This window comes from Tetrahymena thermophila, assembly GCF_000189635.1.
Source record: "Tetrahymena thermophila SB210 genomic scaffold scf_8254584, whole genome shotgun sequence".
In the NCBI taxonomy this organism is placed as follows: domain Eukaryota; phylum Ciliophora; class Oligohymenophorea; order Hymenostomatida; family Tetrahymenidae; genus Tetrahymena; species Tetrahymena thermophila.
The window spans coordinates 56,928-72,044 of NW_002476355.1; the positions used below are offsets into that span (position 1 = coordinate 56,928).

Here is a 15,117-nt window from a genome sequence, read left to right on the forward strand (position 1 = left end):
TGAATAGATTTTAGTTGGTTGGAATTTATTTAAGTGGTCACTCAATTAGAATAATGTTTCCTTAGTATTTTACAAGTAGTTCAGCCTATGTTAGAATATAAGGTAATACATGTGAAAAAACTATTAGTAATTTACATATGGGTAGAGTGATTGAGTGCTTAGTGCTATCTTAGCCTCTTTCTGGCTTAGTTTAAGTTGATATAATTAACATGATAAATCCTAACTACTCTGGTTATTTTATGGGCTTTTAAATTGATCTTCTTAAGTATAGCAGTAATTTAATTGTAGAAACAATCCAATTTGATGGATAGATATAAATTTAACCTGGGAAAATTTTTGCTTCCCTTGATACCTCAGTTGATAAGACTTTAATCTCGTTTGGCATTCCTGTATATTATCTAACTATTCAAACTGAACACAATCTATATAATGGTTATATTCAAATCTAATTTGACTCCTAATGGTAAATAACCTCTAATACATGTACAATATTGTAAATCCAAGATGATGATCCAGCTGATTATACTTGTTAACTTTAAGGAAGCAGTTTTATTGTTTCTACTTTCACATAACTACAACCGTACTAGAAAATTATCATTGAATTACCTATAATTTAACCTTCAATCTAAGGTATATTAATATTAAATAAATAAGCTTTAAATATATTTAAAACTATTCATCTTTAAAATTAAATTACATTTACATTAAAAATAAATGTTATAATTTTAATTAGAATATTTTATTTATTTTTAGTTTTAGAATAATAAAAAAGTTATATTTTGATAATAAAAATTTGAAGTTAAATTATAAAAAACATTTAAAAAGGTTAGTACAGCTTTACAATTATATCAAAGCTAAGTGGATCAAACTAAATAGTAGATTATTCTTTGATAAATACATAAATAGGTTCATAAAGTAAATTTGTTTTAATGATTTATTGCTTTATTTATTTTTCTACTTTATCCAAAAGAGGGTACTTCTAAGATATTTAGAGCACATCCAATGAGATATGTAACAAAATTAAAAGCAGGATAGAGAGGTCCTATTGAAATTTTATTATTTTTAAATGTACAATTGCCTCCAACCACAAGCTTAACTGTGGGAAAAATTGTTATTACAATTGTGCCTTAGGTTTAGAAGCCTGTAACCTAATAAAATGGAATTTTGAAATGCTTATTTTACGAAAGAGTTATGGCTACCAGCTGTGTACTTAACAATTCATAACCTGGAAAAACTATAATCACTGTATATACACCTTCAAACTATTCGTTTTTCTAAAGCGAAATACCACTCATTATCACAACAGAAGGAGCTATTCCAGGTAATTAATATTAACAATTTTGAATTGCCTATTAAAAATTAATACATAAATAAATCTTTTTATAAAAATATTCTAAATTAAATTAAAATTAATTTAAAGAACAAAATAAATTTATCAATTAAAAATTTAGAATTCATTTAAAAATATTTATTCAAAAAAAAAAAATATTAAATAATTTATTTAAAAAAATAATATTAAATAATTTTTAAAAAAAAATTAAATAAAGGGTAATAAGAAGGTATCCTTGTAAATACAATATTGCAGAGATACGAATTTACAGTATAAACATTTAATTCAGATAATCCAGTAGCATCTCCTTTGGAAATATTTTATGGAGAGTGGGTACCAGATTCATTTTAGCTTACAAATGCTGTGATAAATCCTCTTGCACTAGAGCAGTTAGAAATTTTAGTTGTTTCAATAAAATTTTCTTGTCCTGTTGATTTGACTATGAATGGAAGTTCAACTAATTATGTTTTCATATTATACTTCATTAGTGGTGTTAACATAGTTATCCCTTCTGGCTAGAATTCAATATAAAATTTTTCATGCTTTATACAAGGCTTAACAGGAGTTAATGTCAGATGTGATTTATATAAAGATAGTATTTAAATATATGGATTTTAGACTCTACTGGCTGGCACCAGTGTTACAATCATAATTAGCGAAATTCCTTTAACTGTGGCACCTAATACAATCTTAAATCTGACATTTTCAATAAATTAGATTACTCCTGGAATGCCTACTTAATATGTATAGTTATATCAAATTAATTAACAATGGATCTTATTCCCTTAATCTTAGCCTAACACCTATAATATGGATTACGAAGTTAGTGTTTTGTAAAGCAGTGCTGTTATAAATAGTATACCATCATTCAGTATTTCTTACACGCTAAATCCAATTGATACAGTTTTATACTATTTTCCTTCTTCATTTAAATATATATTTACTTCTTCTACATTTACATGTGGAACAAGTACCTGTTATTATTTAGTAAGAGCTCCATCTTCAAATGGATTTATTATACTTGAAAGTAAAGCTCAACCAATAACATTGAACCCTCCTAATTATAATCAGCTAACTGTCATCCCTTTAGGTGTAATTTAAGCTCCTCCCTTTTAAGGTAGTTTTCCTGTTAATATGTATGCTTTGTTTAACCAAAGAGTAATAAAAAAAGCATTTTTCTACATAAAATTCGGAAGTGATTTAATAAACACAGCGAGCTTTACTGTAACAAATCCAGGATAATTTATAATTAAAAATACTGAACACTACTTTACAGTATCATTTATCACAAAAAACTACATTCCAGATTCAGGTTCTATATAAATCTTTTTTCATAATGGGGTAACTGTATAGACAAGTAGATATTAGCTTTACTGCTAATTGCAATCCCCTCAGTTTTAAAGTTTATCTTATTTTCCTATTTAATGCACTAAAAATGATTCTACAAACTCTTTCACAATAACTGGCTTCAAATTAATAAATTCAGGAGTTTAGCTAACGATTACATTAAGATTACTTACTGACCCAGTACAGAATCCAATAAATCCTACTTGCGACATTTATACTCTAGATTAAAATGGCAATCCAATTGATTCAATAATTGGCGTTTAGAATGCAAATAATCCTATCACAAATAATATTAGCTCTCTTCAATAATTTAATATTATTGATAACTATTACAGATAAAACGAATATCCCCCAATTAATTATATTGGACCATTCATACTTTAATTTTAGTAGTCAAATACTATTGTAGCTGCCTTAAATACGATTGAAGTTCAATTTGATGTTGGTTTCTCAATTCCTAATGGCATAACATAAAATGCGCCTATGTATTGCTAAATTAATCAAGTTAGGGCTTACTGCAAAGTAACATCTTACACCCCTTAACTCACTGTACAAATTTATCCTCAAACAAATCCTGCTGTTGTAGTAAGCTCAAATAATTAAAATAATTTACTGATATCTACAGAATATGTAAGCCCTTTAGATGGGATTTAGCATCCGACTTTGGCAGATGTTTATTAAGTTTAAGTAAAGCTAATTGATTTATTTGGAAATACTAACTTGTCTACAAAGTATACCAAAATAAATCCATTAAAGTTGGTATTCTTTTATGTGAAATCATATTGTAGCTCTCCAAGCTAGTATAATCTGTTATTATTTCATGCTAGATTTTCATAAAACGTTTTAAAATTCTCTGGCGGAGGAAGAATATATATTGTTTTTCCTACTTTTAATTAAGCTGGGACTGGATTATTCAGTTCAAATTTAGGATTAAATTATGATCCTTTTGTTGATAACTTAGTAGCATGCAACTTTTCATAATCTTAAAAGTAAAAATTTATTTTTTTAAACTTTTGTTAATATTATTTTTTTCTAAAAAAGTACAATAAATGCCGAGAGTGGAAAGTAGTTAAAATGCAGACTAAAGCCCTAAGATTACAATACAGACAGTATTAGAGTAGAAATAATCAATTTTGACAATATTTAAGTTGACTAGGAAATGTATGTTTTTATGACTTAGATAATGAATCCATCAAATTTAATTGTTGATATTACTTTTAAAATTGAAGTTTAAATTATAGACCAGATAAACGGTTCAATTCTTTCTAATTTGAATCTTGATTATTTTAATGTATTTTTAAATATGCAAACTTCCACACCAAATCCTGATTTGACTAATCCTTATATAGGAAATATTTTTAGCGTTTCCTCAAGTGTAGGAAGTACTAATGTAGCTATGATCTCAAATAGGGCCTATTATACTACTGCTTTTTCTGCTTAAGATATTTATTATGTTTAGCTACCTCCAACTATTACTCCTACTTTAAACTTTCTAGGTTGTGATGCAACATAATTTTTACTATGTTTATCATTCCCTGATGCTAATGTTTTAGTTTACATTACTAATTAAATTCCTGCGTTAACTTTCTCAAATATAAATGATTCAATAAGTAAACGATTAATTAACTTTTAAATTAATTTAAATTTAAAAATATTTCTATTTAAATATTATTTTTATTTAAGCTAACCAATATTTTAACATATAAAAGTTAGCTAATTACCAATTTCAGTCCCTTAGACTAACACAATCTACTATTCATATGTATGGTAAAAAACTTTGTATTAAGGAAGGGTTGTGAATTAAATAACAGCAAATCAGTGGAAATCACTGACTGGTAGTTTAAGTAATGTATCACTAAATTTAATGAATAGCTAGACGCCTTTGATTAATACAGTCAAGACCCTTATTCAACTTAAGTTCACAACTACTCATTTTATACCAGCTGGAGGCTCAATAGTAGTTTAATTTCCTACTGATTTCCCAGCAATTTATAGTCACTGTGAAAGTTCTTTTTAAAATGGCTCTAAGCTATAATCAAATTATTTATCAAATAGTGGATCATTTGGTTGTAGTGTTTAAAACAATTTATAGTGGGTTATAAGCAATATAAATTAAGTTTAAGCTAATTCTAATATAATAATAACTGGTAAAGTAGATCTACCTACTTCTTAAATAACTACATAGAGCCTTTAAATAACAACTTTAAGCACAGGTTTCAGTGCAAATACATTAACATCTGGTTATTTAATAGATTAAATTTTAAATGCACCAAATACTGTGATAAGTATGTCATAATACTCAACCATGTGTATGCCTTTTATTTTTTCAAAGAAATCCATTTTCATAATTTTTAAATAAAAATATTAGTGTAACCAGAGGTCGATTATGTTGATATATAACAAGATATTTTAAGAAGCAACTTCAGGGGACCTTTAAGGATGCATTTGATTGTTAATGACAACGTTTTAGGTAACCAGGGGAAATTTTAAATAGATTTGTTCAGGTATCTTGTTTATAAATTTAGTTTTTACAATTAATCAAAATTTTTAAAAATTAAAAGATATTCTGTAAATAGAAAGAATACAGGAGGATTTCCTTACAATTAAAATGATAAATATGTATGTGGATTTGAAAGTAAAATAAATGTAGGGAAAAAAATAGGTTGCTTGATACTTAGCATTTCGGAAGTAAACACATCAAATACTCAAAATAGCTTGAGGATTATAATGCTTCCTAATGAGCAATTGAATAAGAATGAAAGATATGAGCTTGTGTTAACAACAGTTAACGGAATTAACCAAGAAGGAATATAATTTGGAATTAATCCAGGTACATTTAGAATCTCGCTTGCTTGTGATCCTTAGGGTTTGAGTGCTTTTAAAACTATAGATCAAGTTTACCTTCAAATATACTCAAACGATTTTAAGTAAATACTAGTATAAAGCTTAATTAACATTCCTGGGGAATGGAATTTAATATTGCTCAAAATTTAACCTTAAGTTACAATAAAAGTGACAGATTAGATCATTTTAGAGTTTCCTGTTATCTCTCTTGATTCAAAAAACCTTTTTGCAGAAAACGGAGGTTATTCAAGTCTTAATGACTCTGATATTATTTTATATGATTTAGTTGATGCTTCTCTGAGTTTATCTGCAGTAAATTTTAGTATGACTTGCAGGTTTTTTAAAGGCTACAGACCTTTAAATTAAAATTTAAAATTCATTTGCTCTCAGCTATCAAATTAAATAACAAGTGCTGACTATATTTAGATAGCAATATCAATATAGAACCCAACCATACCATTAAATAGTTAACTCTCCATCCCTATATAGATATACACTTATGATATTATCTAAGAAGCAAAAACCCATTATAGACATGAAATCAATGCCATTCCAATTCTTAATCCAGGTATTCATTTAAATTGTATTTTAAATAATAAAAAAATTATAAAAAAAAATGAAACAAATTTTAGATTTTCTTATCCAAAAAAACAATAAATAAAATTTAAATTACCTGTTAAAGGATTTAATAATAATACATTTTTATGCTTTTGTTTAAATTAAAATTAATAAACAAGAACAACAACGATACTAAAAATCGTTTAAAATGATTATTTAATAGATCACAGATTTTATAAAATTAAAAACAAACGCTTAGTAATTTGAAAAAAAAAATTTTAAGGAATTATTTAAAATAAATATTCATGGGTTTTAAATTTAAACACTCAAAAGTTAAATTTAATTCAAATAACTTTGATTTAAATAAATTATTCAATTAAAATAGGAATGAGTGATGTAACAGGAATAAATGGAGATTTTGATTTAGGGAATAGTTAAAATACTGTTTGCCACTATTTGGTGTAAACTATTCATTTTAGAGCATAACAATCACAATAATTATAGTTTACTAACTAAGATGTTTATCTGCTAAGATTAAATTTTCCTTTATATTTAAACTAACCAACGTCTTTGGTTAGCTGCCAATATAATAATGTTGCTCCTACGCCATTTAATTCTAACTGTGCAATACTTGTTAATAATGGATATATTTTGGTTTTTCCATCTTAATCTGGAAGTTTAAACCCAACAAACTTGGTCTGGATTAATAATGCCTTTTTTACTCCTTATAGCAAATTAGAAAATGCTGCTTAAAGAGTTGTTATTGGATTTGCTTATTATAGTTCTAGAAGGCTAACAGAAAGAATATAATATTTTGATAGCTTCCCATAGCTATTAACTTAAGTTAGTTCGAGTGTTAGTATGTCTATAACTAGTAAAGGAAACATTATTCCATATCAAAATATAAATATGGACTACATCTTTACCATCACTGCCCCTTATTGGTCAATAGTAAAAAAATTAGCTGTGGTTTTTCCTATTTCATCAGGATTTTCTTTTACTTGTAATTTAATTGAATTTAAGAATATTGCATGCATCAATTTAATTTTTTGTAAAAAATAGATTCTAATTGCAAGGAAGCAGCAACATCATAAGTGTAAATTTAAAGATGCGATATTGATTCAACAAACAAGATTATTTGGATTACAATATAGAATTCTCCAAATCTTCCTTATTTTATTAGTAACTTTTTTATATAATATTGAGTTTAATTTAAACATAACTAATCCAAATATCTAAAAAGATGATGGAACATTAAATCTCTCTTTTTAAACACTTTCTCTTACGATGGTTAACCCTTAAATAGCAGCCGCAACTTAAATTATTCCTTATAATAATTTTGATCTAAAATTCTATTCTTGGTACACAGCTCCAGCTACAGCACTGAACCCAAGAGCTTCTGACGATTATGTTTGTTTTAGCGACAACAAGTAAATGGCTGGAGGACTAACTATAACAGCAGATAAAGCAGGAGTTTATCCTGTAGTCCCTAATTTATTTGACTATATACACTAGCAGTAAATTAATTTATCAAAATTCTTAAATATCTTCAACTTTTTTTAAATTGTTTTACTGTTTTTATTTATAAGAAAATTTATTTTCTTCAATAAAAAGTTTAATTTCAAAAAAAATAATAATAAAGATATTTTGATGAGTTTGTAGCCTATAGCAGGACTCAAAGAATCCCTATAAAAGTTGAGGTGGAAAGTCCTGTAAATATACCTGCTACAACTTGGTAATTATCTCATAAAATAATTGTTCACTATAATGCAGGAATTTAAATACCTACTCCAAGTACAAAAAATGATCTATTAGTAGATACTCTGGTTTGTTATGTTAATAATATGAGAGTAAGATGTACAAATGATTCCACTAATTTACAAATTATTGTTGAATTCATAGAAGCTTAACCTTTGGGTTCAAATATTTACATTTATGTTTCAGCTGTAGATCCTAATAATTTAGAGAAGGATGGATTTTTCTATATTGGTAATGATGGCGCTTATTCAATCAAATATGAAATTGTTATAAATGGAGGAAATTCCTATTTTCTTCATTCAGATTACTTTTCAGCTTTCTATTCAACTCAAAGTAAGAAAATATTTAAATTATTTGAGTTATTTTAATATTTTTTTGTTTAGACTAACCAATCACACCACCTCACAGAGGAATTGAAGTAGGATCAATCACTTCAGCCAATAACTTTAAAGGAGCAATAAATGTTCTAGAGTTTACTCTTAGTTTTGATAGATCTGATATCAAAGGACTGGTTTTTGAATTTCTGACCGTTGACCAGCTTAAAAACTAAATTTACACAACAACCACCATGCATGGGTTATAAACTGGGTCTCCTTTTCCTTGCTCAAAGGGTATACCAGTACCTAACTCTTCTCCTGATTGCAACTTAAATCTAAGCAGTAAAAATTTCATTAAATATAAAAATAATCTGAACTTTTTAAAAATTAATTGATTTACTAATTAGGCCCTACAACTACTGGTTGTCAATTTCCTATAAAATGTTTTATTGAAGAAGGTCAGATTACCTAATTCGGTAAGCCTATTAGAGTTCATGCATTTGGATTTGCATATACACCTAAATAGCCAGAAACTTTTAGATTAATGGTTTAAAATCCAACTGGTACTCTTGCAGGCTTAGCTACTCCCATAGATTTTCTTATTGTAGTAAAAGCGTATGGAGGTAATTAAAATTATCAATATCCTTATGGAAATGAATTTAAAGGTGACTATTCTTTCCTAGGTGTTATCAGTTTAGTTTAAAATACACCAAATAATATTCCTCCTGCTGCACTTGTTCCTTCATCTGCCCTGTGGCAAATTAATACTCTAAAATTTACAACAAACTAAGTCATACAATCTACTAGTTAATCAAGTCTCATTTAGATAGTATTAGCTGATTAAACTGACTAAAATATTTGCTTCTTTGCGCCTGACCAATATGTTAGAGACATTTTTTATTTATAAGTTTTTCCTACACCAACTACAATGGTTAAATACGTTTATGCTTATAGATTATTCTAAGCTTCAGAGAGTTCTGCCAAAATATTTAATCTTGGTTCGTTAAAGTGTGAGCATTACAGATATAACGTAGTTGGTATTTAACTATAATTTTTTAATTTTTTATTATCAAAAGCAATCTTTTTTAATTTAAATATTTTAAATTTAAACATCCAATTTATAAAATGAATCTTTAAAACAAACAAAATATTATAAAACAATATTAATTTATTCATTCACAATGTAAATAAATAATAGTCAATCATTTTATGTCAGGATCTCAAGATGTGTTGACTTATACATTATCAGATGCTTAATCAGTATCAAATGCTTAATTGCTCTTAGCTCCAAATGTAAAAATTCAATATTTTGATTTCCTCACAATTTAACAGAATCAGCCATCTCAAACTCTTGTTAAAATCAATATTTCGTAACTGCTAACTTATTTTACTCCTTTTTATGGAAATATAATATCTTTAGAATTTCAAGGTAATCAAAAATATATTTTTTAAACAAATATTTAATTTAATTTTCAATTTTTCTTTTATTAAATTGATTAAAATTCTTTCTCCTATTTGATATTTAATTTAAATTAAAAATTTTTTCAAAGGAACCTCACAAACCAACACAATATTTCAAAATGGAGCTACTTCTTGCACAGTAATGAGTGGATTATCAATTTTGAATACACCTGACCATATTGGAGAATAGGTGTAATGTGCAATAGAAACAAATACTATTTCTGGAGGAATTGCTACTAGGCTTAAGATAAGCAATTTTGATTCTATTATTAACTATCCTTATGTAAATTCTCTTGGTGCTGCTCTTCCATAAAAAGATATGGGTTTAAAAATTAGGATTATGCATACTAATTCATAATATAGTCCTGTAAATCCAATTTAAGTAATATTTACTTACTATGCTAATTCAGCTGCATACTTGCCTAGCACTTCTTAAGGTCATCTAATGTTTTATTCAATATTGTCTCATACACCTGATTATTCATTTCCAATGCTTACAACACCTAATAACTAAGGTTTCATTAATCAAAGTTTGAACATAGGAACTTATTACAAAATAACCAAAATTACAAATAATGCTCTAGGACCTTAAAATAATATTTAAATAACCATTGATTTTTAAACAAACCAAGACATGTATATAGGAGGAGATTGTACAAATACACCATATTGTATGACCTGCACATGTGCATAGGCATGTACTGCAAATAGATAGTATTGGGGATATTGGTATTTATATCTTTTCGGACTAGAGCTAGATTAAACATAAACCGCATGCACAATAGATGTTCTTGGTAGATTAAAGTAACCAAATTCACCATTTGATCCTGAAGAAGTGATATCTTGCTAAATTATTTATAGTTCAAACGGATACGCTATGATTTATATGGGGTTTTTCGAATAATTTTAAGAAATGGGAAGTATCCTTAATTATAAAAATAAACCTTGGGAGATTTATATCACCTTAATAAATTAAACCTTTGCTCCAACTAACACATAAAATTATGTATGGTCCAGGTTCCACATTTACCAACAAAAATGTTTTAATCCCACATCAAGTCCTAGCACTGTTTTATTAATGGAAAATGTATTTACTTACACAACAGATTATCTCTAAATAGGAAATACTCCAAGTTTTAGCTCTCTAACGCTTGAACAGTTATATACCACTGAATACTAGTTCTCTTTAAATAATGTCAATTTAAATATTGGTGTTTCATATAACACGGTACTTTAATTAGTTTTTCCTTCATATGTAACAAATTTTATCTATGCTACTGACCCTACAAAAGAATCATAGTAAATATCTTGTCTTTGCTCAATACCATGTAGAATATTTTAAATAAATATTGAGATCACTTTAAATAATATATTTTATTTTAAAATTTTAACCTTTATTTATTAATTAAAAAAAATCATATTGGGTATTTCTCTGATATGTTTATCCTTATCAGTTTTTAAATAAATTAATTTAAATAAAAAATTTAAATTCTCAAATGAAAATTAAAATTTTTTTAATGAATTCTTAAACAAATTCAAATAAAACATTAAAAAATGTATCCTCAAATTAAAATTATTAAATAAAATAATAGTGGGAAGCCCTCTAACTCCATAACTATGCTATAGAAGAATACCAATAAATCTTTTTTAAGCTTCAGTTTTGCTATACATTAATGTGAAATAGGGTGCTTCTATAACTTGCTATATCCCTGAGATTATAAATCCATCAGCATAGAATAATTTAGGTGTTTTAATAAAAGTGACTAGCCCTTCAATATATAGTGATTATTAAGGTGTAGGTGGATATGCAAATGTCTATTAATAAACTATCTTAGTTAATATATTAGCTTAAAGTACTTTGAAAACTGGTACTTTTGATATAGATCCACCAACCTTCTATAACTCGAGGTAAGTAAATGAGCAACCACTTGTAAGATTTGCTGTAGATGTTAATTCTCAATTTTTTAATTGGCCTTACATTTATATCAGATTACCATCGATTGGACCTGTACCCACACTTGATTTTTGTAATTCTCCAATATTTTTGAATAATAGAGTATATTCAGTTTAGTCTCTTTTGATTGTGTGCTAAGTTGGATAAAATCCAACTTAAATCACAGTGTTTAAAGGTTCACCTCAATTGATGATGCCAGCTAAACCTTTTACTTTTACAAATTATGAGCTAGATATTTACGTATTTGATGGGACATAAGGAATTATGACACACTAATTTTAACAGCTTTTCCCTTCTACTAATTTCAATCTAGCATAATCTACTCTCTTCTAAGTTACAAACATTTTCTTAACTTTAAATGTTGGCTTGCAAACTTAGATATGCGCAGCTACATTCCTTTTGAGTAGTTTTGTCATTCCTAAAAACAAAGGAAGAATACTCATTTCTTTTTCTAAAACATAAGTTCTATTAGCTAAAAACGCATGCTTTGTTGTGGTATTCAAATCATTAATTTTTTATTTAATTATTTTATTTTTTAGTCTCTTTGTGAATTATTTCAAGTTCATAATTAAATCTAATTAAATACTTTTTAAAAATATCTCTCATTTAAAATTTTATTTTATGAAATTAAAAAATCTATTTTTTCTTCATAAGGTTTATGATTTTTGGTTGTCGTTTATCTAATTAAACCTCTATTTTATTAGAAAATTTTTATTTAAATTAATTATAAATACGTAATTTATCTAATTTAAATATTTTAATTATTAGGTTGAGTAGTAAGCAATTCCTGATTTATAATGTTACTATGATGGTTCTAATGCTATTAACCATAGATTTTGGTAATCAAAATAATTTATCAAAAGTAATAATTTAATTTTAATAAAACAATAAAATAGGATTTATAGGACTATAGCTGATTTAAACACTTAAAACACTATCGATGTTTATTTTAGTGTATAAAATAGCGGAACCAGCAATATAGATTTTACTTTAACATTTTATTACTCATACATTTCAGACACTATCAACTAAGTATCTGTATAAAATATATTTACATAAATAATATAAACTGCTGACTCATCTTCTACCAAGCTATTTTTAAGCTATAGCTATATGAAGCTATATCCTTTTGTACCTAAAATATATACTCTTCCTAACACATCTGAGAGATTTTTTATAACCTTTCAAAATGCTATCCCATTGGTCCAGCATATGAGAGTGTTTACAGGAAAGACTGTAGACGTCTCCTAGGTATCTATAAAATGTACTCTTAGATAATACGATTCAGTTAAATTAATGTCATATAATACATTTTTATGCTCAGCTTCTATATTCGATCCAACAGGTTCTCCTGCATTTGAAATTTTATTTAATAAAGTTTAATTGTAATTGCTACCAAATGTGAAATACGAATTTATCATCTCGACTTTAAATAACAATTAAATAATTGGATTTTAAAAAGATACAGTGAATACTTATAGAGAAGTTTGGATGTTTGCTAGATAGCTAAACTAAAATTTACTTTTTTATACACGCCTACTTCACTATTATGATTAAGGTATATAACAAATACAATTAAGCAGCCTATATTATACTTCAGGTTTATAGTAGTAGACAACTAGCTTATTTCTTCAATTTACTCTAACACCTGCTTTACCAAATGGTTATCCAACAAGTTTTATTACATTAACATTCCCTGAATTAACGATTGCTTAGGCTTTCCCAACAGCAAAACCTGGTAAAATTATTTTTTTAATTTTAAATTATTACTTTATTTAATAATTCACTTCCTAAAATAAATCAATAATTATTTCCTTTCTTATATAATTTATCAAAAAATACAATTTCTTTTTAATTTTTAAAAATTTTAAGCTAAATATTTTAAAATAAATTTTTTTATTTTAAAATAATATTTTTTAACTAAAATAAAATACAGTAAAGAGATTTTTAAATTTTTTTTAAGTTAATGAAATATTTTGAAATTTTCATTTTATGAATTAGGAGATACTATTAACTGCTAATTAAGCACTACATTTTAATAGATAAATACAAGGATCTTAAGTCCTAGATGCATTATAATTCCTAATGAAAATGGTTAATTATAAATAAGAATCGAATAATTTAATTCAGTAAGTGCAAATACTTAATTTTCGATAGCTATTGATGACATGCTACTTCCTGCCAAATATGTTTTATAGTGGTGGAATATGAATGTGTTAATAAGTGTTTATTTAAATGATACTACTCTTTACTTTTTAAGAGTCTAATAACTGTTAGTTGTTGATGGTGTTACTCCAACTCCTACTGTAAATACAATAGGGCCTTTTAATTTTAATTCTCCTACCAACTTAGTTCAAGGTTAAACAAGTGATTATCCTGTTTCTATTTTGAATTATCCAATCAACAGTAACTATTATGATATGAATAACTTTAGTGGCTTCAAAATTAGATTATAGTTTTTTAATGGTATTCTAGCAGCTAATAATATAAACAATATCTCAATTTAATAATCGTAAGGAGCCACCTCATCTACGCTTAATATTTTATGGATTAATACCAATACTAATAGTATTTATATGAGTGCCCCATTAATAAATTAGTCTTAATAAATGAATTTCATCTTCAAAAGCCTCACTAATCCCTATACTTATCAGTAACTAGCTTATGGCATTAATCCTTATGTACAAGCTAGTTTTTACCAAGGCAATAATATGCAAAGATAAACTCCTCTATTGTCCCATCAGTTAGCATATACAGTAAATTTAAATTTAAATCCTAATATTGCTTTTAGCGTATTCTAATATTCAACACCATTTTTGATACAGATTTCAAATCCTTTTAATCTTGATAATTAAATTATTGCTGCTTTAAACCAAAGAGCAGTGTGTGAAATTTAATTTTAAATTAATGCAAACTCAGCAACATTACTTTAAAGAAAGATTAAAAAAATCCATTTAGTTTTAACTTCAGGATTCTCAACTCTTGAAAACTGTTGGATTACTACCTTAACAACCTCAACTTATTTAAACTAGTTTTAAAGCTGCCATATTACTGCAGCTAATACTATTGATATATTGAATGTTAGTGATTTTAATACTGCATAAGGTTTCTCCATTTTTATTCAAGGTCATGTTATATCTAATAATGTTTAATATACTTTTGAGTTATAAACAAGTGATTATTTGGACGATTCTTCTAGTCCCTAAACCTATACCATAAATTAGTTTGATCCAGTTGCTAAAATTTATACTGAATATGATTTTCTTTAATAAAAATATATATTTGGATACTATGAAACAGCTTTTACTTAATTATTTTACTAAGATATCACTCCTTCTTTAGTATTTTACATATACTTTGACTCTATAGTATCGCTGACATACAATACAAATTACTTTGAAGTCTCCACAGCTACTTTGATTCAACCTAACTAAGCGAATGGAATTATGTGCTCATTCTCCCCAGTCCTAGCCTCATCTGATCTTGGTTTAAGTAGTTTTTTTATTAATTCACAAAATTTTCAAAAATATTTTATCAATTTTTTAAGT

The 15,117-nt window shown here is 26.4% G+C and overlaps 1 protein-coding gene across 1 annotated transcript in view; it reads left to right on the forward strand. All coding sequences in view use genetic code 6, as the record gives it.

The window, feature by feature from the left end:
* Positions 1-15,117, forward strand: part of TTHERM_00628580 (cyclic nucleotide-binding domain protein) — a gene marked incomplete at both ends in the record, with an annotated part of 31,898 nt that overhangs the window by 707 nt on the left and 16,074 nt on the right. Inside the window, 20 exons of the mRNA XM_001019544.2 lie at positions 8-630; positions 826-915; positions 971-1,321; positions 1,548-3,666; positions 3,719-4,287; positions 4,387-4,986; positions 5,046-5,181; positions 5,239-6,089; positions 6,465-7,082; positions 7,142-7,261; positions 7,323-7,596; positions 7,722-8,170; positions 8,221-8,496; positions 8,562-9,191; positions 9,353-9,583; positions 9,705-10,943; positions 11,208-12,064; positions 12,338-12,408; positions 12,466-13,307; positions 13,571-15,061. Coding sequence (XP_001019544.2) covers positions 8-630; positions 826-915; positions 971-1,321; positions 1,548-3,666; positions 3,719-4,287; positions 4,387-4,986; positions 5,046-5,181; positions 5,239-6,089; positions 6,465-7,082; positions 7,142-7,261; positions 7,323-7,596; positions 7,722-8,170; positions 8,221-8,496; positions 8,562-9,191; positions 9,353-9,583; positions 9,705-10,943; positions 11,208-12,064; positions 12,338-12,408; positions 12,466-13,307; positions 13,571-15,061 — 12,437 coding nt within the window. The remainder of the gene's footprint in view (positions 1-7; positions 631-825; positions 916-970; positions 1,322-1,547; positions 3,667-3,718; positions 4,288-4,386; positions 4,987-5,045; positions 5,182-5,238; positions 6,090-6,464; positions 7,083-7,141; positions 7,262-7,322; positions 7,597-7,721; positions 8,171-8,220; positions 8,497-8,561; positions 9,192-9,352; positions 9,584-9,704; positions 10,944-11,207; positions 12,065-12,337; positions 12,409-12,465; positions 13,308-13,570; positions 15,062-15,117) is intronic.